The sequence below is a fragment of the Puma concolor genome, chromosome D1 (assembly GCF_028749965.1).
Source record: "Puma concolor isolate L17-30 chromosome D1, mPumCon1.1.hap2, whole genome shotgun sequence".
Taxonomy (NCBI): domain Eukaryota; kingdom Metazoa; phylum Chordata; class Mammalia; order Carnivora; family Felidae; genus Puma; species Puma concolor.
In genome coordinates this window covers 29,118,323-29,142,265 of record NC_141676.1, presented here as the reverse complement: position 1 = coordinate 29,142,265, position 23,943 = coordinate 29,118,323, and the positions used below count along the sequence as shown (strand labels likewise).

General features: G+C 50.2%; 1 protein-coding gene and 1 long non-coding RNA gene across 10 annotated transcripts in view; one reads left to right on the top strand and one right to left on the bottom strand.

Annotated features, from left to right (window-relative positions):
* The window catches only part of WT1 (WT1 transcription factor), a 51,276-nt gene extending 35,862 nt beyond the window's left edge, over nucleotides 1-15,414 (bottom strand). For 2 of the 9 annotated variants that reach the window (XM_086677738.1, XM_086677741.1), the window contains exons 1-3: nucleotides 14,598-15,414; nucleotides 8,934-9,056; nucleotides 8,361-8,463 (exon numbers count right to left, since the gene is read on the bottom strand). In XM_086677738.1, coding sequence (XP_086533864.1) covers nucleotides 8,361-8,463; nucleotides 8,934-9,056; nucleotides 14,598-15,042 — 671 coding nt within the window. In that variant the 5' untranslated portion in view covers nucleotides 15,043-15,414. Of the gene's footprint in view, nucleotides 1-7,299; nucleotides 7,492-8,360; nucleotides 8,464-8,933; nucleotides 9,057-10,844; nucleotides 14,569-14,597 lie in introns of those variants that run through there. The other 7 variants (XM_086677745.1, XM_086677746.1, XM_086677737.1 and 4 more) reach the window with 6 other exon arrangements.
* Nucleotides 15,415-15,495: 81 nt separating this feature from the next.
* The window catches only part of LOC147576572 (uncharacterized), a 59,892-nt gene continuing 51,444 nt past the window's right edge, over nucleotides 15,496-23,943 (top strand). The window contains exon 1 of the long non-coding RNA XR_015240931.1: nucleotides 15,496-15,735. This is a non-coding gene — a long non-coding RNA (uncharacterized LOC147576572). The remainder of the gene's footprint in view (nucleotides 15,736-23,943) is intronic.

Here is a 23,943-nt window from a genome sequence, read left to right as displayed (position 1 = left end):
GCTCACTGCACCTCAGTTTCCACATCTGCCAAATGGAAATATTAATCTCAATCATTCTAACTTTACAGGGATGTTGTAAAGCCCTAAAAATGGCTCTTTGAAGACTATACAGATCATAAATTTTAATTTTTCCTAATCTATCAAATTTTTCACAGTACTTTTCACACATTCCCCACTATGCCCCACAACTTTGTGAGGCAGGTACAGTGATGATCCCCATTTATCAGAGAAAGAGTGAGGCTCAGAGACATGCCTGATGCTGGCCTGCCTGACGCTCCCACCTCACCTGCCGCATCCCTTTGAAGGCATCCTGGCATTATTTGGCCTCTAAGCTCATCGTCTACCATTTAAATAATAGTAATCATTATACAATAATAATACAGACAAGTCTGGAGGTGAAAGAGAACATGTTCCAGGAAGCATTGTGACTTTCTCTGTCTCCAGAAAAGTTAAAACGTGCAAGATGCCCAACATGTCCTTTTCAGCTAAGAATCCTATGCCAAGATTGCAGGAGGAGCCCCGCTTCTTGTTTTGGTGGTCCTGATAGCTCAGCTTGCAAATCCTCTTGAAGGGAGAGAAGATGGGATGGGCCAATAGGGGAGAAGGACTTTTAGAAACCCCCCAACCTACTAATAGGTTTCCTGAGTCCAGTGATAGGATCAGAGCACAATTTTAACCACATCCTGCCTTCTGCTGGCTGAAGTTCCTCAGTGGTTCCGTCTGTCAGCTTTGGCTGGCACCACCTTTTTACTGGAAGTCAATGACAGCAATGACAATAACTCCTCTGCTGGGGAGGAGACAGAATGTGAACCCGAGCTAAAAATACTGGACCCAAGCATGCTCCAGCTCTGATCTCTTTGGGCAATCGGTCAACACCCAGCTTTCATCGTGAAAACCCACAGAAAGAGGCAGCGCTGGTCAAGGAATATATGGCCTCTGAGAAATAAAGCATCTAATTATTAAATAACCACTGTAGGTGTTGACCACCTCATTCCCAGAGGAGATCAGATAAGCAGGTGGTTTGGCTCAAAGCAACCACAGTGGTCACGTAGGCATTTCAGCTCGCCATCTAACCCTGTTTGGAAGTGAACTCTGCAATTGCAGGCTGCCAAAATATATTCCAAAAGTCATGGTATCCTTTATATTTTTTTAAGTAGACTTTTTTTTAAAGCCCCTTGTTTCCTATGTAAGAAATGTTTGAAGTTGGAAGCAAGGGAGAGAGGAAAAAACCTTCTGTAACTGGGATTAATGCAAGTTGGAGTAAAATAAAAGGAAGTCAGTCCTAGCAAAAAGAGGAACTTAAAAGGAAATCGGTAGTAGATCATATAGAGTTTGTTTTGGCCTGGACTCCAGTATTACTGAGTTCTCGACCTCCACACAAAAAGAAAGGAGGAAAGAAAGCCCTCAGCTAGTATCTGGGCTGGGACTCCTCCGCTCTTCAAATGTGTGTGTAATTCAAGTACATTTTCATCTTTAAGAGTGTTTACTATATATTCAGCAGAACAAGGTAGAAAAATTCATGTCACCAGTAGAATGGAGCTGACGAACCTGCTTAAGACCAGCGTTTCCTCTGCCAGATGGTTGCCAGCTGGCAAAGTAGCACCTTGGTGGAAGTAAAGAGTTTCCCCCAGAAGACTGACGGAAAAAATGAATGAATGGATGGATGAATGAGAAAAGAAAACACCAACCAAGAAAAATGCAGATATAACTGCCATCTGTGATCAGAATTCATGATGTCCAGCTTTTGCTGCAATAGCCCTGTCCCGCACCAACAGAGAGGCCCCTGTGGGTTCACCTCTCTACCTGATAACCATGGCTCAGGAAAAGAGGCTGCAGCCAGACTTCCACACTGCCCTTTTCCTGCGTTCTTCCCCCCAAGGCGCCATAGAGGCTGCCTGTTGAGAAATTTCTGCCCAGCAGGCCCTGGTGAATAATTATTTTACAGTCAATCTCTTGGTATTGTTATTTCTCTCCAGCTCACCAGTTCACCAAAGAAAAACCCACTGGGGATTCAATTTCTATTAATAAACACTTGGTCAGCACAAGAGTTGCAGGAATATTTGAAACTAGATTTTTCCCCCTCCCTGGAGACAAGTCCGTTTCAAGTCTTTGGTTTTGATACTGCCCACCCCTGGAAACCATTTCACCTTTCTGTCTTCATGACTACCTATGTGGGAAACAAATATCAGTATTGTCTTAAGTGAAACTTGTACACCATGTAAATGTACATATGTTCGCAAGTGAAAAGAAGTATTATCGAATATAATATTATTTCCTTGGGCATGAGCTGCCCTCTGGCGCATGTCTATGTTGAAAGCCCACCTAACTAGTATATAGTGCACTTCCCAAAGACCTGGCTTCCCCAGAAACTCTATGCCTGCTATGGAAGTCTCTCTCACATGAAAAACAATCTGCTGGTAAAAGCCTCCACTGTCAACTTCGTCGCTCATGAATCAACATTCAAGCATTTAAATTTTTTTTTACTTTTTAAAAATTTTGTTTATCAGTTTTGAAAGACAGAGAGAGTGTGAGCGGGGGAGGGGCAGAGAGAGAGAGAGAGAGAGAGAGAGAGAGAGAGAGAATCCAGAGCAGGTTCCAGGCTCTCAGGTGTCAGCACAGAGCCCCATGTGGGGCTCAAACTCAATGAACTGTGAGGTCATGACCCCAGCCGGAGTCAGACACTTTACCTGACTGAGCCACCCAGGCGCCCCTGAATTGTCAACATTCACTTAAAAATATCTGAATCAGTAATTATTGCTTCCCAAATTGGGAGCAGTTTTACCTAGTAAGGGGCAAAAGGAAATATCCTCATTTAACTTGGTAGCAGATTTGCTAAAGAAGGCTATGCAGGAGTGCCTGGGTGGCTCAGTCAGTTGAGCTTCCCACTTGGACTTCGGCTCAGGTCATGATCTTGCAGTTCCAGCGTTCAAGCCCCTCATGGGGCTCTCTGCTGTCAGCAAAGAACTCGCTTTGGATCTTCTGTCCCTCTCTCTCTCTGTCTCTCCCCCACTCATTCTCTCTCTGTCAAAATAAATAAATAAACTTCCAGGAAAAAAAAATAAGGATATGCAAACCTAATAAAAGAGCAAGAAGAAAGGGAAAGGACTAGAATATCTTTTATTTTTATTTTTTTATTTTTATTTTTTTTTAATTTTTTTTTTTTTCCTCAACGTTTATTTATTTTTGGGACAGAGAGAGACAGAGCATGAACGGGGGAGGGGCAGAGAGAGAGGGAGACACAGATTCGGAAACAGGCTCCAGGCTCTGAGCCATCAGCCCAGAGCCTGATGCAGGGCTCGAACTCACAGACCACGAGATCGTGACCTGGCTGAAGTCAGACACTTAACCGACTGCGCCACCCAGGCGCCCCAAGAATATCTTTTAAAAAATAGTGTGGAGAGGAGGATTTTTCAAACACAGGGCACAGAACTCCTTTTCACAAGTAGCTGTGAAAATCAACCCATGAACTGGGTATAGTCAGAGATCGGGGGCTCAACTGAGGTCAGCCAGCAGAAGAGGCAGAAGGCCTTATGGAAGAAGATTCAAAGGACGTGAGCAGAGAAGGCCCAGCTAGCTTCCTGTTTTAGGCAGAAATCAGGGAAAGTTTTTGTGCTTAGTGAGTGTGAATTTTACTACTGTCTCCCCTCAGGAGAGCATGGGGTCCAACCACTCCTGGAACATTGCCTGTGAGCAAGCACAATCACAGTGGCCCTACAAGCAGTCATTCCTCCTAGGTCTGGAGGGATGGGGAGAAAGGTCTTTAGGTGCCTTGACTGAACTTCACCCCCAGCAGTTCACCCCAGCAGTAAAGGCTAAGCTAGAGGTGTCTGAAGTATGAAAGACAGACTTTGTTGAATGAGGGCTTCAGGAGAAAGTCTGTTTCTGACAACACTCACCAGGGAGAAAACTGCCCTGAATCCATTAAGGGCTTTCTATTGAAAGTTATGGGTAGAACTAATGGATAATGGGATTTCTTTCATTACTGGAAAATAAAGACCTTTCTCTACTGAGGCCCCGGACAGATGCCACCTTTGGAAAGAAAATGGCACTTATTCATCAAGAGAGATAGCAGGGTGCACTGGGTAAGAGGATGGATTCTGAAACCTCACTACCTGAAATCAGGGACCTTACTGTGTCATACCGGGCAAATTCACCTCCCAGGACCTCCTCTATAAAACGGGGATGATAACCTATTACCTGGCTCAAAAAGTCATCATCTGGATTAAAGAAGTCAATCCTGATACAGTGTTTAGAATGGTGTCTGGATGAAGTAAGTCTATATAAGCATTTGCTCTTCACGCTTATCAGCAACAGTGTTGGCACAGATTGTATAAGGGGAGTATTCCAGGTGGAGGATGCTGGTGGTCTGGAATCCCTCAGTGATTCAGAGCACAGATGGGTTTTGAAGTCAGAGAGACTCAGGATCAAGTCCTGGTCTTGATTCTGACTCGCTGTGTGACCAAAGCAAGTTACTTTGCGTCTCTGAATCTATTTTCTCTTCAGTAGGATAAAGATTAGAGTACCTACCTCACAAAGTCATCAGAAGAAGTTAAATGAGTAAACTGAGTGACGCACTTAGCACAGTGCCCAGCAACACACAGTCAGCATGCAATAAATCCTCGTCATTATGTTAAAAGGACTCATGCATGGTTCACCCAGCTGTGATCACGGCCCCTACAGAGAAGCCAAAATCTGTAACCTTTGGACAGAACTCTACCCACCTTCATATGGGGGCAGAGAGGATGGGAAAAACCATCTCCTATCACCTCACGTAAGTTAACTGTGAGCATTTTCTATTCACTACTGTTCACATCTACACACAAATGTTCACACATAACTCCCCAGATCTGTTCCCTGAGAGAGGAAAAAGACTTGTATAACAAGGAGAGAATTTTGAGAATTTTCTCAAAGCAAATACATATTGTGCACTGTTTATTTAATATTAGTGTATGTACCATTACCTTTATTTTATTCTGGGAAGGGAGACTACATTAAAGACTGGAGAGACAGAAGCTTTGGAAAGCAGTGGGGAAGAGGCTGGGCAGGCGGCCCCTGGGGGTCAAGTGCAAGGAGGCTAACAAAATACAAGCAAGCCTTTCCCAGGAGGTCCCAATTTTAGATGGAAGGGAATGGAGCCAGGGGCCAATAGAGGCACCACTAAATATCTTAAAACCCAAAAGTTAAGCCACTAAGTGATTAAAATTTAGTCTTGTTTCCTATGCTTTTTCAAACACTGCATTCACAAAAGCATTTAGGTACCCTCTCAAACCTTTTTTTAGGAGTAAGAAAAAAGGAAATGACGTAACTGCAGTAATTGCATATGACCAGTTTTAAAATATCCTATACCTGTCTGTTCTATCATTATTACTGTATCTGATCTTTGAAAAGTGATTGAAAATGTTATGAATGTAGGGTGAATGGAATTTCAAAGACAGTACAAAATTCAAGGGAGCAGACTTTTTTCCTACAGGGGTCACAAATCCTTTTTTAGGAGATTTATTGCTTAGAAATCTTCTCTAACATGGGGCACCTGGGTGGCTCAGTCGGTAAAGCCTCCAGCTTGGGCTCAGGTTATGATCTCACGGTTCATGAATTTGAGCCCCATGTCGGGCTCTGTGCTGACAGCTCAGAGCCTGAAGCCTGCTTCGGATTTTGTCTCCCTCTCTTTCCACCCCTCCCCTGCTCTCTCTCTCTCTCTCGCTCTCTCTCTCAAAAATAAGTAAACATTAAAAAAAAAAAGAAATTTTCTCTAACAGAAGAAAATGGTATATTTGTGACACAAATATAAAAATGAAAACCAAAAAAAGGATCCAAGGCGCCTGGGTGGCTCAGTCTGTTGAGTGTCAGACTTGGGCTCAGGTCATGATGTCATGGTTCATGAGTTCAAGCCCCGCATCGGGCTCTGTGATGACAGTCTGGTCTCCCTCTCTCTCTGCCCCTACCCTGCTTGTGCTCTGTCTCTCAAAAATGGATAAATGGCAAAAAAAAAAGAAAGAAAAAAGAAAAGAAAAGAAAAGAAAAAAGAAAAAAGATCCAATTACATAAAAGAAGAAAGGGATAAGCAAAGATTTCCAAAAGATGAACCTAACAAAATTGCTTTATACAGTGGCCGATCAAAAGCTGGATTAGAAAATGTGAGAGTTTCACCTATAAAATGCAACCCAAGTGACTTTTCCTACATCCAAGACAACCACAATTTCAGCACTAAGTCAGAATCCACCACAGGCGCAGAGAATTATGAAACCAGTGGCTGTGATCACTTCATCCCCACCTTCTTCACTTTCTAGGTTGCTCAGCCCCTCTGATGGTCCCCTTCCAACATCTCCCAGTCCCCAAGCCCCATGGAGGTATCCCAGTGCATCTAAATGACACTCACTCCAGCAGCATCAAGGTCTTTCTCTCTGCCTGGGATAAGACACCAACCAGGAACCACGGAGGGAGGAGTGGGCTAAAGTCATTCCATGGGGAACCATTCCAACTGCGCCCCCAATGGCTACCAGAATAACAGCAATGCCACCCTGGCAACCGGCAGGAGCAGCTCCTCAAAGGTGACGATGACCCTGCCACCACAATTTTGCTGGGGTGGGAGTAGGGGTGTCCCCAACAGAGAATGGTTGTGAATTCTACACCCATTCCAGTGACTGACCCACCAAGGGGAAGCACAGAAACAGAGAGCTTGGGGCTGAACACTGGGCCCACCGTGCCAAAGAACAGAACTAGATTCTAGCTAGTGAGAATGAAAAGGAAGACGACAAGGTGTGGTCATTCTACCTCTCTCTGTACAACCTTTGCGCATTTCTTTGCTCCCTCTCACTCAAAGAAAGAAAGAAAGACGAAAGAAGGGGAGGGGAGGGGAGGGGAGGGGAGGGGAGGGGAGGGGAAGGGAGGGGAAGGGGAAGGGGAAGGGGAAGGGGAAGGGGAGGAAAGGAAAGGAAAGGAAAGGAAAGGAAAGGAAAGGAAAGGAAAGGAAAGGAAAGGAAAGGAAAGGAAAAAAGAGTGATCTCGAATCCAAGATCCGATTAGGTATGCCGGATTTTCCCATCAAACGGAAAGGTTTCCGAAGTCCGTGGGCTCAAGCATACATAATAGAAGGGGCTCGACCCTGTACTTCCACCGGATAGGGGAATCAGACCAGTTCCAGGCTCAAGTTCATAAGCACACCCGGCCTTTGGGATGCGCCGCCCGCTTGGGAGCGAAGATTCCTTCCCCTCCTCCACCTGTGGGACTAAGAAGTCCCCCAGGCGCGGCCATTCCCCCCACCCAATCTCCCAGGGCAGGCGCTTTTCCTTCCTTCATTACCTCACTACCTCCTTCCCTTGACGTCAGCCCCGGGTCCTCGAGCAGAGGGGGCAGGATGGAGATGCATTTGGGGGCAGTCGGTATCAGGATCCCCGTAGCACCGGGGTGGGGGGGGGGGGAGGGGGAGGGGCGGAATATGAGGTAATGCGCGCCCAATCCCCCGCCTCGAAGGCCGAGAGCGGCCACTTCCCTCCCCCCGCTCCACCTTCCAGACCCGCGCGCGCCGGTGTGTGCACCAGTTACTAGGCAACGCTATCGGAGAAGCGGGATGCCGGCCAAGTTCACCCAAAGTTGAAGAATAAATTTGGGGGAGAGAAGGTGGAGGGTGGAGGGAGAGCCGGGAGAACGCACAAGGGACGGGAAAAAAGCTTGGAAGGAAAAAAAGCTGGTCTTCTGCCTCCCAGGAACGGGAAGGAGGGCGGGCGCGGGCTGGAGCCGTGTCCCCGGAGGACGCTGCTGCGACCCGACCGCAGCCCGGCACACAGTCCGGGTCCGGTCCCTGCCCGGAGCCTGGAGCTGGGAACCACGCCCACCGAGCGCCGCCGCAGCGGGACACTCTGGGGCGCAGGGGTAGGGAGAAGGCTGCGGTCAGAGTGTACGCGCCCTCGAATTACCCCCAGAGAAGGCCGGCCCGTGTGGCTAGTGGGCGAGGAGGAGGCTGAGACGGGAGAAGACCGGAGTGCGAGTCGAGTCCATGTTTAATCTTTGGTCGCGAGCGAGTTCAAGTCCTTTAAAAAGGACTTTAAAAAATAAGGAGCCCTTTAAAAAATAACTTCTTGAAGCCCCACTCTTCTTCAGCTCAAACAGTAATCGCCCTCATTTATATTAAAACAAACAAACAAACAAACAAACAAACAAACAAACAACCAAGAACACCAGGAGACGAGGAAACCTACTTCTTTCAAATCAGAGCCTGGAGATCTGCTTTAATTTGCTTTAAGTAGCTAAAGGTGTCCTTGGCCTCCAGGACCCTGCTTGCCCGCGGTCGGGGCTGCCCGCGTCGGACGTTCCCGCTCCCGCCGGCTCGCGCGCCCCAGACACCGTGGCGAGCGCCTTCCTACCTGCTGTAGGGCGTCCTCAGCAGAAGGGCCTGGCTGCCAGTGCAGCTGTCGGTGGGGGTGTGGCAGCCATAGACGGGGGGCGGCACAGAGTACTGCTGCTCGCCTGCGGAGAGCCGAGGAGAGCGGGGTGAGCGCGCCCCAAGGGCTCGGGGTGGGAGTGGGGACGCGCGGGGCGAGGCCGAGGGCAGGGGCTGGGACAGAGAGCATCCCCAGCTAGTCTCCTCGGCTAAACTGGGGGCAAGGGGTCTGGATGCCAGCGCGTGCCGAGAGAGGGCGTGCAGATCATAAGGAGCTAATCAGCTTCTCACTGCACAGTCCTTTATTAAACACTTCGTAGAACACGTAGACATATTCGTAGGCTTGTTTGAGTGGAGCTGTCCCTAACATACTTGGGGGGGCGGGACAAAACTCAATCTTTTCTTTTAAATTGAGTGAGATTGGGCTGATTATTTCTAAAAATCCCTTTAGATGTCCTCTTCTCCCTTTCCCGATTTGCTGTGGTTTGGAAATTAGGGGGACGGGAGTGGCATGGAAGAAAGAGAGAAGGACCCCACCTCATTCCCGCCTGCTTACCCAGAGAGCCCTGCTGGCCCATGGGGTCCTCGTGCTTGAAAGAGTGGTTAGGGAACTGCGCCGCGTGGTGCGAGGGCGTGTGACCGTAGCTGGGCGTCCCGTCGAAGGTGACTGTGCTGTATCCTGCGAGCGCGGCGGAGAGAAGCACAGCGTCAGGGGTGAGACTGGGTCGGTGATTCTGAAGCAGAACCAGGGTAGAGAAGCGCCTGGCCCCCGTACTCGAAACCCCAGCATAGGGTGATGCCACCCCACCGGTCTCCAGAACTTTCGGCGGGGAGCCTGGTCCAAGCCCAAATGTGTGACCTCGGAGCGGCTCCCCGCCTTTTCTCAAGAAAAACTCTGACCTCCCCGCCTTTTCCAATTCATTTACGCCCCTGGCTTCTTCCACCTTGCCTTCTGCTTCTGAGCCGAACCTCGGGCAAGTGAAGTATGAAAACCGCCAACCGCTCGCCAGAGAAAGTTCTTCTTCAAAAACAAACACCGCGGCTCTTGCTCCGGGGCAGCGCGGGCGAGCGAAATGAATCTGTTCGGCTGACCCCGAGCTGACTCGGAGCCGTAAATCAGGGGACCGCGCACCAACTTTCATTAATTACTCGGAGCCAGTTAAACGGCATGGGCTTTAAATGGGAAGAGTAATTACCGAGTAATGTTATCTGAAGCTGCGCGACCCTACAGCACGACACCCACGGCCCTCAGGAAAGCTGGTGAGGCCCTTCCAGATGGCCCCGCCGGCCTCGGTCCTGTGCCCTCCTCCTTACCCCCTCGGACCCAACTCGCACCCAGTGCGTCCCTAACTCTACCACTGTGGGGGCCACGTTCCTTGCGCTCCAGGCGGGGAAGGGCGCTTGTTTTAGAGTGTGCCGGACTGTACCTCCGTTTCCCTTCATGGCAGTGCCCGGGCCCCCTGCTACAGTTTCCCTAAGGAAAAACTAAGGGCAACTGTGTTCTTCCCCAACTCCCCGAAGACTGGGTTAAAAAAAAAAAAAAAAAAAAAAAAAAAAAAGTCTTGATTAGTGTCTTGATTGAAAAATGTAATCTCTTTCTGTAATTGTTATTAAATTGCTTTAAATCTATTCCTCACCAGCTTTTGGGAAACTGTTGCCATCTCTGGGGAAAAAGCATCCTCCAGCTAAGATAAAGATCAGTCCTGGAACCCTGAACAGACTGACTAGTGGGATTCCCTCCTTCTATACACGCAGTCCCCAAGAGTCTCAGGACTGAGGGTCCAGGACAGGAGGTGAATGAGATCTGCCCTGACGCTCACACAGCCTTCATGCAGGGCCACAGTGCCAGCCCACCCCCACCCAGTCCCTGCACTGGATCTCCAAACTCCATTCAATTTCGGGGGAGTGGGTGGGTGAAAAGGCCCCTCACCCCCTACTCTTGCCCCAGGCGTGACAGAGGCTCTGTGACAAGCGTCTGTGAAGACTTAGAATGGAAAGAGGAAGGAGACCATTACCCCAATCTTTGAAACATAACCCCCCAAAGGAAAACAAAAACCCAGCCTCTCCTACCCACACCAGGCAGTGTTACGTGTTGGAGTGGAGTGGGGAAGAGGGTGGGTACAGGTCCCAATTACCGGAATGTACTAGGCAGGCCAAGTCTCGCACACTGCTTGGTGCCACAAGTTGACAACTTAAGAAGCTTTTATAATTCGCATGACCCCAGAGTCCTCAATCTATTGCCTGCTAAGTAGGCAAAGATAACCCCCCGCCCCATTAGCTGTCAGGGCTGGGTGAGAACCTTGGGCCTCCTTTTGGGAGCAAAGGCACAGCCCTGATTGAGGCCTGTCAGCTTACGAACGAAATTTGGCTCTCAGTGCCACATTTTGCAGAAAAAAGGCCGAATATTGAAAGAAATTTTTTTAACCAGGAGAAACAGAAGCCGCAAAGAAATTGTCCCTAGACAAACCCTTCTCCATTTCTGAACTGATGAGTAGAAGCTGTGGCCCAGGGCACGGTGCTGTTCTTGAAGGCGGGCTCCGCCAACTGTGGGATTGCAGGCTGCAGTTCCCGCACCCGCCGCGTCGGCTCCTCGTCCAGCGAGGTTCCCAAGGCCCCCCACCTTACAGGACACGAAGACCCGGGGACAAAGGCCAGCCTCCAACCCCCTCCCTCAAGACCCCCCCGGAGGGGCCGAGGCGAAAGCGTCAGCGGAGGGGAGGGAGGGCTCTTTTAATTAGAAGCTTATCCGACGCGGGACTGATTAGATCGCGCTGTCCTGGGGCCTCGTGCTGGTCTAGGCGTTGAGAGCATGGGGGCGGGGACCTAGGGAGGGACAGTTGTTGGCGAAAAGAGCAGCGTATTCAAAGGCTCCTTGTACATGCCCGAGAGGGAGAGGCTCTAATCCGCCAAGGTAGCGCTTTTCCCATGGTTAGTCCGTGCTGGGGAATGGAGTGCAACCTTGACCGCAAGGAGAGGGGAGACACGCTCTGCGCGTCTTTTCCCCGCTCGAGGCATTGGAGGAACCCAGGAACCGCCTGGCCGCCGGGCCTCCTGAGAGCTGACGGGTAGAATGGAGGCTCAGTTAGGAAGGGGGTCAGAAGGCTGGAAATGATGACTCCACAGCTGTGGCAGAATAGGGGAAAATCTGTCCCCCAACGAAATACTCAAGTGACTCAAAGAGACGTGCCCTTGGCCCTTCTCTAGAGCTGGTCTCTGCACTGACCCTAGGGTGGCTTGGTGATGCCCCCTGCGCATTAAGTCTGAGACTACCCCAGTCCTCACTCCACTACTGACTGCCCTTACAAACCATGAGCCCTCACGCCCAGACCACTATTAATTAATTCAGTGCCCATCCAATGGAGCAAAGGAAATCCATCTCAACAGAGCGGCCAAGATCCCTGGAAAAGGAGGTAGAAGTAACCTAATATGGTCTGGGTTCGAGTCCCAGCTCTGCCACAGAGGGACCTCTTGCACACATAACCTCTTAGAGCCTAGATTTTGTCATCCAGAAATAAGCAACTTCTCCGTCAGGCTGTGAGATATTTAAAAGATGCACTCTGTCTTAATACTTCCCAGTGCCTTGCACAGAGTAGAGGCTCAACAAATGTTTGCCGAGTTAATGTTTATGATATTAGGAAACCACCTATACTATTTAAGAAATTATTAAAAAAATGGGGAGGTGATGGTATGATCCCTTGGAGGGGGGGCGGGAGAGGGTGCCAATTGCCCTCTCGTGTGGGCCACGGCAAGGCTGCCTTGCCTAGGAACGGGGATTCAGAGTCGTGACTCCTCTCTGCTGGAGTTTGGCCTGGGTCTGCTGATGGCCATTCCCATACTTTAGGGAAGGAGCTGATGCCCCTGATTCTCCCAACACACACACACACCGCTAGGCCCTGCATTCCTGGGGGGAGCCACAGGAACACTAGAAATCAAGAGGATAAATCTAGAATCTCAGGGTTCCCGAGGCCAGGGCTGAGCAGCTTCTGACATTCCCACCCCACCTCCCAGCTGCCCAGTAAGTCCCAACAGCCAGGCAAGCATGACCCGTTTTACATTTTCAATGCAAGAAAAACCTAAATTCACAGACAGGAACCTCCTTACAGGTTGTGGTACATGTCTGGGGCTGGCTCTCCACTGGGTTTTCCCAGAGTCGAGAAGAGAACTCCACCTGCCAATCCTGGTCCCAACTCCCAAGACTTTTATCTCTTCAGCGGCTGGGCCTACCTACTAGACAGGAATTCAGACGTTTCCCTTAAATGTAGTGCCTGCTGGCTAAGAAGCCCACAGTCTCACCGCCCCCCAACCCTATGCTAACCTGATGGGATCCCAGGCACCAGACCTGCCTATAGAAGGGGTCCAAACAAAGTGAGAGAGCCCTGGTTCCAAAAGTCATCACAGAATCTAGATGAACTCAAATAAATAACAGCATGGTAGTATTTTGAGCCCCAGAAATAGACCAAATGGCTTCTCAGACTCTGCAAAGAGCACACATCCACACACAGACTCACATCACACCCCTGCCTGCCAGTCTTGTGGGTTTCTGGTCCAGTCAATTTTAGGTGGTCTCCTGCCTTCTGAATTTAGAACCCCAAGTCAGAGGAAAGTTGGATTTCTGCTCCAGTGGCACAGAACTTCAGGTGAGGCCCAGCCCCCAAGTTGCCCATTTCAGCTTTCCTCTTACAGATGGGGAAACTGAGACCTGGAGATTTGCAAACTGTAACAACCTGCTAATTAGAGGTGACACGATCAGAGAACACAAGCCTCTGAGTCGACACCGACTTGTTCCAACATCCCTTGGGGCGAATCAAGAACTTCACTTAGAAAGACCTTGAGTGGAGGGGCCCCCGTGAGCCTGCCTGCGGTTGCTCCTCAAAACACAGATCCCAGACTCCCTGAACGAAGAGGGGAAAACGGTTTCGATTTCACCAGGGCTTCTGGTGAGCCAGGTGCTCCAGGCTGGGTTAAGTTAGGAACCGCCTGAAGATAACTCCTTTAGAAGTTGCGGAATCTTCGGGAAGCATAGAGCCCTTCAGTGCCTTGGAAGCCCTGGCACCTCTTGCAAACTGTCCACGCTCTACTTCTCCCATCCCACGCATTCCAGAAGCATCCCAGTCCCTAAGCTAGCGGGAAGTTTTGTTCCAGCAAAACCCTCCGCCATTGAATTCGCAAGGCGTTTCCTAAAATAGTGAATCAACTCAAATTGATGCAGTTTCTCACACAGCACAGAAGTCCAATTAGGATAAATTTGTAAAACAAACTACAGGGGCTCTGCACGATTTGTTCCAGCTAGTTCCTGAGGGGAGTAGGTGTGCGGTCGCCAGAGAGGGATGAGAAAACTATTGGCTGTGTCCCTATGTGTACACCGACTGAAGTGGGCAAGTAAATTGTTCTTGTTCTAACTCCCATGCTTTGCAAAAATCTTTCCTCATCTGAGCCCCGGGTTTAATGACAAGAAGGAGGCAAGGCGCGCTGAAAGGAGGGCCTGTGCTTGGGCCCTACGGTAGGGAGGACCCGGTCCCACACAGCTTGGAATAGGATAAACAGAGTTCTCTTCCAGCCCTGGAGCCCTCATGGACGCCGCCTGAGCTGGACGCCAGGAGACATCCGCTTCTTATACTACCATAGGGACACGGTTCCAGGAAAGCCACTGTTTACATGCTAGCGGGTTCCTTGCCTCGTTCTTTGCTCCGTGATACTTATCACACGTCTAATGTGTGCCATCGCCGTATTAGGGGCCGGAGCGGCTCCTGACATTTTGGCTCAGGGTGGGAACACCGGCTGCACACCCGGTGCTGGTCCCTCGATTTAAAAGCTAAAAAGGTCCAGTGCCTCCTAACAGTTTGGTGGTGACTTGAACCACAAAACACCTTCCTGAGACAGCGCCAGACACCACACCCATTCCCCCTTCCCACTCCCACAGAGACTCTAAGTCCCGGAATCTCCCGGGGTGCAAGGGGCTCCAGATGACCCCCGGGCTCTCGAGAACCAGTCCGGCTCCTGGTTCAGGAGGCCGTCGGGGGCCTATGCCGGCACATACTCCCTCTCCCTCTCCCGGGCCTCCTCTCCCTTAGCCGCTGCTTCCGCTATCCACACAGTCCTTGGGGAGGCAGCTGGGTAAGCGCTGGGGTCAGGGAAGGGGTAGGACAGGGGAGTGCCAGCGCGGGACGGTAGCCCCGGCGCCACCACCCCGCGTATAGGGGGCGCTCCCCGGCCTGCTTACCCTGGTTGCGAATAGCCGGCTGGCTCTCGAGGCAGCTGGGCAGGTAGGGCGCATTGGGGAACATCCTGGCCTGGCTGGAGGACGCCTGGCTGGGCGGAGGAGGACCGAAGGGCCCGTAGCGACAAGCTCCAGCTGTGCCGGTGAACTGGCCGGAGAAATGCACGGTGAAGGCGCTCAAGCACTGCTCCTCATGCGGCTCCGCGCCGCCCCAGCTCGGCTCTTGTTTGATGAAGGAGTGAGGCGGCGGCGGCGGCGGGGGTGGCGGCGGCGCCGGCGGCGGCGCGGGTCCGCCCAAGGAACCGTAAGCCGAGGCGCCCGGGGGTGCAAAATCCAGCACTGGCGCCCACTGCGCGGCGCCGCTCACGGGCAGGGCGCAGCCACCCCCGCCACCCAGCGAGGGTACCGCTGGCAGCAGTGCATTCAGGTCCCGCACGTCAGAGCCCATTTGCTGCGGCTCAGCCCCGGACGCCCCGCCGCTCCTTCGGCCTTGCAGATGCTGGGCACTGGACTCGGCCGCTCCTAACTTGCCCCAGATGCCACCCGGGCCCCGGAGCCCCGGCTGTTCGGGCTGCGGAAAGCACCCTGGCCCGGAGCGGAGCGAGTGAGAAGACGCCGGCTCCGGGGCACACGTGGAAGCCGGTTCCTGCGGCAGAAGGAAGTCCAGGATCGCGGCAAGGAGGCAGCGGGGCCCCGGCTCCTGGGCTGCCGTCCCGGCTCTGGGTGGGTGGGTGACTGAATGAGTGGGAGGGAGGGCGGGAAAGGGGGAGCGGACTGGCGGTCGGGTTGCGGAGAGCCCCCGGGTGTGGGCGCTGCCTTGAACTCCTTACCCCAGCTGCCTGGCTGCCCCCAGCTTCCCAAAGCTCAAATAAGAGGGGCCGGCGGCGGGGGAGGAGGAGGAGCCAGGAGCCTCGGCAGTTCCATTCACACCGCAGCCCAAGCCTGGCCGGGAGGCGCGCGCGGTTCGGCGGGGGCGCCCTCGCGGCGGGGGTGGGGGCGGGCCTGAGGGAGCCTACCTCTAGGAAACACCCTCCTCTCCTACCCGCCACGCGCTCCCAGCTGGCCTGTGGGACACAGCCCTCCCCCCACCTCCCCTTCTCGGCCTTCTCAAGTGTGGGCGCCTCTGGGAGAGCCTCTCCAGGTGAGCAGTGAATGTCCCCACTACATCCATTTGTGATGGGGGGGGTGGGGCGGGATGGGGTTGTTAATGTGAGAGGGCGGGCTCAAGGGAGGGGCAGGTGAGCTCCCAGACGGCGGGAACTTCAGGAAAGCACGGAAAACTTTCCCGGGTTTCAGAGAAGCGAATTCCTTCGTTCTGCGCCCGCAAGCCTGGCTCTTGCTTCGTTTCTAGAGCCGCCGGGCAGGAGTGGTGGCCGTAATCTCAGGTTCACTGGGGTGGGGGGGACACCTTGTGGGTTCCAGAGGCCAGACTCAAGGTGAACGTGGGTGACTTGGGGGGCGGGGTGCATCAGCTGTGATAAACGGCATGTTTCGATCGTTTGGTAGTTGGTTAACTTGGTGACATTTGCGCCCAGAGGAGGGCAGTTGCCGCCTGCCTAAAAATCGGTGCCAGCGGCACTTAATCTTCCTTTCCAGTGAACAGCGGCTAGTCTGGGAGGGAAGAATACCCTTAGGGAAACACCCAGAGCCTGCACATATTCTGACTGGAGAATCTCAGAACCTGTTTTGGAGGGTGAGGGGTGGGAAGGATTCGAAGACAAGCACGCGGGGAGAGGTTGGATCCTAGAGTTAATCCCACCTAGCTCGGCCTCTGCTCACGGTCAAGAGTACCATTCTGGATAAGCAGTAACTGATAAGAAGGCGCAAACCGGCTAGGAGGACCACGAAGGAAAGCACACAGTGGCCCACAGTCGGTGGCAGCGTTCGCGTAGTTTGGAGCTCTGAGATCCGGGCATCGCCGCAACAGACTCCTCCCTCCAACTAGTCACTCTTTGGGAGCCCCGCGCCTCAGGGCAGGTGTTTGGGGTTTTGTTTTGTTTTGTTTTGTTTTGTTTTGTTTTGTTTTTTGTTTTCCAGAACAGTCAGGATTTAAGGGGATGCAGACCCTAAGCAAGGAGAAGCGCTGGGAACCCGGGTTGGAGTGCGTTTCGGGGCACGTGGAAAAGCCCGGGAGAGGCTGGGGGTAGCGGCGACGGCGCAACCTGGAACCGCCTGGAGCGCGGGCGGGCAGCGGCTGGTTGCCGCCAGGCCTCTTATTCCAGGCTGGCCGCGGATGGGGCCCGCAGCTCCAGCGAAGCGACAACCAAGGTAGCCGCAGAACGGCAAAGAAACAGAACGTTTTAAAAAGCTTTGACTTACTCTCCATTTCTTGCTCTTTGCTTTTAATCTGCACTGAGTAAAACGAAGGAAGTGGGAGTTGCGTTAGCACGCTCGGGGCCCACACGCCAAACAAAATTCCCTCCTCTTGGGGTCGCTAGTCCTAGAGGCACAGGAGACGGTGAGGGCAAAGGTCGGGCACAGGCGCTACCGGGTTGTTCCCCAGGCCACCTACGAGGTACTGCACCCCTCTCTGCGCTACTTTGGTGCTTGACTGTGCTTGTTTCCACTCAGAAGCTTTATATATTTTTAAAGAAATGAAAAGGCTCTGGAGACCATCTCTTCCTCCCCCTACACTCTGTGGATTGTCCACCACGCTCCCACAAGTGCTATCTCTAAACCTGCAGCCGGGCTGAGGGCTAGGCAGAGGGCAAGGACGTTTGGTCCTCTTGGTGCAGAAAGGCCCTGCGAGACGAAACTTCTCAGGCCATTTTGCCCTTAGAATGCCCCAGACCCCTGTCTCATACTTCCCACTTTTATTTCTACTTCGAAGGAATTTTTCTCAACTAGGACTCACTCAGGCGCCACGAGGGAAGGAAAGCCCTTTATGAAAAGTCAGGGATTTTCATTTGCAAACGAAAAGATCCAGGTTGTTTCTCTTTCACCCAACATTGCAAAGTTTTTTGGTGGGTATTTGGGGGGGAGGTGGTTTGAACGGGAGATTTTGTGGTTTTGAATCCCAGATAGGGCAGAAGTGCTTAATTCCCTGCCTTTATGTTTTACAGAAGAAGTTCACCGGTGGGGTGGGGTGGAGAGGAAAGGGGGGGGCGAGAAAATTTAGGACTCCTCTCTCCACCGCCATTTGTTGTCTGAGAATCCTAGAGGGAGAGAGGAACCGTAGTGCGATCCCCGTTTCAATCCTGGGGTGCCTCCTCACCCCGATTTAGTAGTCCGAAGGAGTGGGAGGAGTTCCCTGCAACCCGCGGGGTCAAGAAGTAAGTGCTGTGCGTCCGGAGCCGCTCGAAGTCGGAGGGCCTCACCCCAGAGGGCCTCACTCGAATGCCCCCTGCCCATCCCCACGCCCGGAAGCCCTGGAGCGCCTGAGCCACCTCCGGGGAACCAGCCAACTGAGGTCCCACTTCCTCCGTTGGGTAACGTTCTCTGCGGGAGCTCGGCGGTTAACCGCGCAGCCGCGCCCGCTACGCTGGCCTCGGCACCCTGAGCCTGCCGGAGGGAGAGACAGACAGTCTGGCCGCGAGGAAGGTCCACTCTGTAGCCCGCCCCCGCATGTAGGCGCTGTCCTGCACCTCCGGAGCTCGAGGCCCAAGGAAATGAGGGCTGCGTAGACCTGGCCGCGCACTTCTCTCATCCACGTTCCCACTCAACGTCAGCGCTGAGACCTGTGGCACAGAGGAGCTGGTCTGAATCACCGTTTGGGAGAGATGGGAGTTCAACTCCCCGTCTACAGAGAAGTAAACTGAGGCCCAGGCAGCGGAGGAAAGGCAGCTGTGGAGCTCAGTGGTTAAGAGCGAGGAACTGGTGGTCGGAGAACGGAACCTCAGGTCCACCAGGTAACAGCTGTGTAACCCTGGATGAGTTCCATAGCCTCTCTGAGGCTTAGTTTTCTTATTGATCAAAGGGGATAGTGGAATCCTAGCGTCCTCCTCATGGGGTCATAAGGATTAGACAGGAGGATAGTGTTGGTTTATGCGTTCAATAAACGTTACAATTTTGTCACTATTCTTGTTTAAGGATGCGTAGCAAGATAGTGGCAAAGCCGAGCTGAAACCCAGGTCGCTCAACGTCTAGCCCGGGGCTTCACCCTCACGACCCCTCTGCCTTCCTAGAGCAAATGGAATGAGTAAAGAAAGGAGGGGGAGAGAGAAGCTGACAATCCATATGGCTTTGGTACGTTGGTAAAACGCATCCTGGCCTGGAAAGTGCTTAATTATTGCAAGATCAAAAAAATCGCTGCTGAGTGGGAGGGGGTACTGAGGACCTCTAAACCCCCCACTTTGACCTCGGCTCTGACCAAGAGCCGGGCCCGGCGGAGCAGCCGCGGCCCCAGGGGGCAGCGCATACTCCCAGGCTGCGCTCCGGGCGTCACCCCGCGGCCGCCGACAACTGAATAAACACACCGAAGCACTGCGATCTGTCAAGGGTTGGGGCCGCAGACGCCGAAGAGGAGTGGCTCGACCGCCAGCCGCCCCAAGGAACTGGCGCTGGGTTAGCACCTCGCGCAGGAGCTAGAGCCGGGAGCTCCGAGCGCAGGACGGGCAGCCTACCGGCTGCTCCTCTCCACCCTGAAGACTCCCAACTCTTGGGTATCTGCTTACCCCCGGCCTCCCGGCAGGCGCTTAAGCCCGTTTCCAGCCCGGTGCTGGCGGTAGAAACCCCAGCTTCATTTCTTTAAATTAAAAAAAAAAGTCAAGGAGGGACTTTTGTCGGAGTCCACCTTCCCCTTGCCCTCCACCCTGGTTTCCTCTGCTCCTTTGAAAAAATAACCCGATATTTTTGAACAACCACTCGTCTACAGTTCAGACTCCGTTCTCTGACCCAGTTTGGGGTTCAGGACCGGCGAGAACCACCACCTGGGCCTTGCAAAAATATCCCCTCTCCCCCAGCGTGCAGTTCTTGGAATTGCCAGAGTTACCCGTCTGTTCTGATGCCACCGCGAGATGATGGTCCCCAAGCTCCCAGAGTCCCCATTGGAAGGATTCCGCAGCGCTGCCTCTATTATTATACCGTAAATCTTTTTAAATTCTGGAACTAATTATATAGAGGATATGTCTCAATTTGTTCTGCATTAATGCCACAGTGGGGATGGAGGCCGGGCCGTGGCCAGAGCAGATACGTAGGCCCATGAAATTGATGAACTGAGAGTTGCTCCAGTCCTCAGCGCACCATCTGGAATTCTAGTCTGAGGTTACAATTAGAACTCCTGACCCCAGATTCAACTTTGCAAACAACAGGGGAAAAAAGGGGGAAAAGAAAAAAAAAAAAAAAACCAACTTATTCTGCACCTGTAAAAAAAAAAAAAATCTCCACACAATCTTAAAATCTTCCCAGCTTAGAAGATTCTTTCCAAGTATTCTTTTGTGTTTTTTTTTAACCTATAAAAGATAATGGAATATATTTTATAGACTGGATTTTATCTTATCCCTTTCCCTCTCCCGGCTGCACTCAGTTTAATAGTTGTCAGGGCTTTTTTTCCCCCGTGTTTTTCCTAAGTGTTGGATTTAATTATATGGGACCAAAATATATACCTCAGTAAATTAGCTTGCTAAATATTCTGTCATTTTGTGATTCTGCCTTTGAGAAGCAGCTTAATTACAGAAATCTATCTGGATCTAGGAACTTGACTTGCTCCAGCTAAACTGTAATCAGAGATTTTATTTGCGTTTAATTTTATTTGTGTTCTAAATCGGTTAGGCCAATTTCTTCCTTCTTTCTTTAGTAACATGCTGCTTTATTTTCCTCTCGCTTTGACCCTCTGAAGAAAATGAAGGACCAGGCAGTACTGGGGAATCTGTTAAATTTATTAGCATAAATGCTTAGACAAAATGAGATATAAATCATTCAGATGTATTAAGCCATAAAGTATCCCAATGAAGTCAGTGCCTCACAAGGGTCCTGGTGTATAAATGTTCATATAAAACAAAGTATCAGTATTATCTTTCCAACTGAATATATGCCGTAAAAATATCCAAATGTTGAGTAAGGAATATGGGGGCAATGGCAGGGCAGGAAGGGTATGTTCTTCAGAGCAGCCTGGTAGCGCTGTGGTGGCTCGAAAAGTGAGGCAGAAAGGAAGAAATCTCCACAGTCTGCATTAGTAATGCTCAGTCGACAGTTTTTGAAAAAAGGTATGCAGGATAGATTTGAAGAGAAGACAAGAAATAAGGAAAGAAGAGATGAACAGAGAGCAAAACATTGCTATCTGTAGAATGCTTCCCCACCCCCCCCCCCAAAGGTCAATTTAGCTTTAAAAAAAATCTACTCAGAAAAGGCACTGACTCTTCATACAGATAACGGATGAGCCATTAGTGAAGAGCCACCTGGGCCTTCGTCTGTGAACCCGGATATGTAGCTGGTCGGCAGGAGAAGGATGTGTATTCACTAGAGGTGGACTGGGAGAAGAGGGGTGGAGGGGTGAGGAAGGGGAGTTGTCAGAATTCCTAGCAGAGGTTTACCAAGACAAAAAAATCTGACAATGTTTAAGGAGCAATGGCTTGCAAAGCTCATAATCACAGCTCTCTGTAAATTTTGGCAAACCAAGGCTTTCTTTGCCTTTTAGAAATGATTGTTCCAAAGCTTTCTCTCTCTCTCTCTCAATCTCTCTCTCTCTCTCCCTCTCTCTCTCTCTCTCTCTAATCAAGGAGTTTACCAGAGAAAGGGAATAGTCCCCCTTTTTTCAGCAGGGACATCTCAGCTTTTGTGTGCTATCAGTTCATTCACTATGGGGCAAACTATTTACTGGCACTTCCGTTGTGCCAAGCATTGTGGCAGGGACCGGAAAGACAGGAGTAAGAGGACAGGCTCTACTCTGCTCACACAGAGGTTACATTCCAGTAGGGATGACAGAAAAATTACACGCAAACAAGGCAGATGCTTTCAGATAGGGATAACTGCTACGAAGGAACAAGGAGATTTTCTAGACTAGAGGACTAAAAGTAAGACAGGGATGGGAACAAATATACTCCTGCTTCTTCCCATCTTTTACCTGCACTGCCCTATCTTAATGTGTTTGTTAGTATCCTACCTTACTGTCGAGGGGCAAGAAGGGCTTGAAGGATTTGGAATGTTTGCTCTGGACAGATCTCTGCCTAGCAGGGGGCTGGACTTATGGAATCAGGAGGGTGGCAGTTTCTATAGGGCTGGATTAAAATCACCACCACCAGCTGAGTGTGAAAGTTACCTGTGCAACACTCCATTTTCTCCTCTTCAAGATAAAAACAACAGCACCTATTCAAGTTGAGAGAACTGGATGAGGAAAGGCATGTAAATTTCCTAGTTCATGGAGAGCACTCTATAAATGGTGACTGTTACTTGTATTCATATAGACTCTGTTTTCCTTTGCTTCTAATTAGTTGATAAGTTCTACACTTAGTATCAATATTGGTGTGGGTTAAGAAAATCTGCACTGTTGTTGGATCAGGGAGAAGGGCAGGAAGAGAAGCCCTTTGCCAACAAGTCTGACCTTAAGCAAAGTGGTTGCCACCTTAAAGTGAATCGAAATCATTCTGTCCTACAGCCAGGCCTGAAAAGGAAATATATGGCTTCTGCTTCAAAATCAAGCTTAGATTCTTTCCTTTCGGTACAGAAGGCTATATAGGTCAGCATCAGCTTGAAAAGTTTAGGATTGTACTGTTCCTTACAGCCACATTTCAGATATGCAGTGTGGTCCAGAATAAAGAATCCTGGGCTAGGTATAAAATTACCTTGGCTTGGGGTGCCTGGGTGGCTCCATTGGTTGAACATCTGACTCTTGATTTCCTCTCAGGTCATGATCCCAGGGTCGTGGGATTGAGCCCTGTGTAGGGCTCCATGCTGAGTGTGGAACCTGCTTAGGATTCTCTCTTTCTTTCCTTCTGCCTCTCTCTCAAATTAAAAACAAACAAACAAACACCTGGGCTCAAATCCTGTTTCTGCCAATAACCCAATGGCCATGGCCTTGGGGAAATAGCTTAAGCTCTTGATTTTTTCAATATCCTTATCTGTAAAATGAGGATGATCGTAAGAATGAAATAAAGCAAACAGAGTGATTTAAAAACTGCAAAATGCTAAGCAACACACACAGAGAAACATCAAGACCACTTGTAACATGGGAACTAACCAGGGCAAGAAATGCTACAGGGCGCTGGAGAGTATATCACTTTCTCTCCTGTTTCTCTGTTTGTAAAGTGGGCATAGTACCTTTCTCACAGGACTGTTGCAAGAATTAAATGAGACATATGTAACTACCTGGTATAGAGTGCTTGCTACCTAAATGCTGCTGTTACTATTATTGTTATCTTTCTCTGGCCACTCTCCTTGCTCCCAGAGCTGAGCTTTACATTTTCACACTGATAGTTTTTTTTACTGTGGCAGTATGAAATAGTATAAAGAGCAGGGCTTAGAGATCAGATGGCTCTGATCGTCTCTTTATTCTTTGTTGTCCCTGAGGCTTAGGGTTCATAACTGTAAAAATGGAGCTAATGATACATTCATTTCACAGAGCTGTTTTGAGAACAGATTAACACAATGCTTGTCAAGTGCCTGCATGGTGCTTGGCATGTAGTCAGAGATCAATAAATGGTAGTTCTTAAATTTTCAGTTTGTTTAATCAGAGAATATTAATTTACTTCAAAAAACAGATCAGCCACCAAGAACTTGAATTACAGCATGATTCTGAGCACACACAGAAAAAAAGTCCCATCTTCTTTTAAATTCACCTGTACCACATTGAAATCTCACTCCACATAGGAAAGACTTTGCAGTCAAGGCATTGGCAATGACTTTCCTTTTTGACTATGAGTCCTTTAGGTAATAAGTTAGAATCCCATTTATTTTCTCTGAGTTTCTTTGCAGAATGTCCAGCATATATCAAGAACTTTAGTGATCTCATGTTTTTCAAAATAAGCAGAAAACTGTTTCCAGCCAATGAAGAGAAAAAAAAAAAATGGTTTGACTCTCTTCCTGGAGTTGCCACATAGCTTTTATTAATAGCTCTGTAAACAGGCTTGAACATAGTATCAGCTGGCCGCTTAAGATATTACAAAAGTTTATGAGAAGTTGCTTAGGAAAAACAAGATAGAGTCATTAGAAATCTGATACTGGTCAATAGTGCCTTTATTCCAAGTCTCCATAAATCACACACAAACGAAACTTCTATTGTGATCACTGTTCCAGATCTAAAGGATCTCCCTCTCCCTTTTAGTAGAAATTAAATACATTTAAGAAAGCCCAAGATTTTTTTCTCTCCTGATACAGTGGCTAATTACAAAATTTCCTAAGAGGTAATAAATATTAAACTCTAATCAACAGTTGTGACACACAATGAATGATAAACACATAACTTTGATTCTCTATT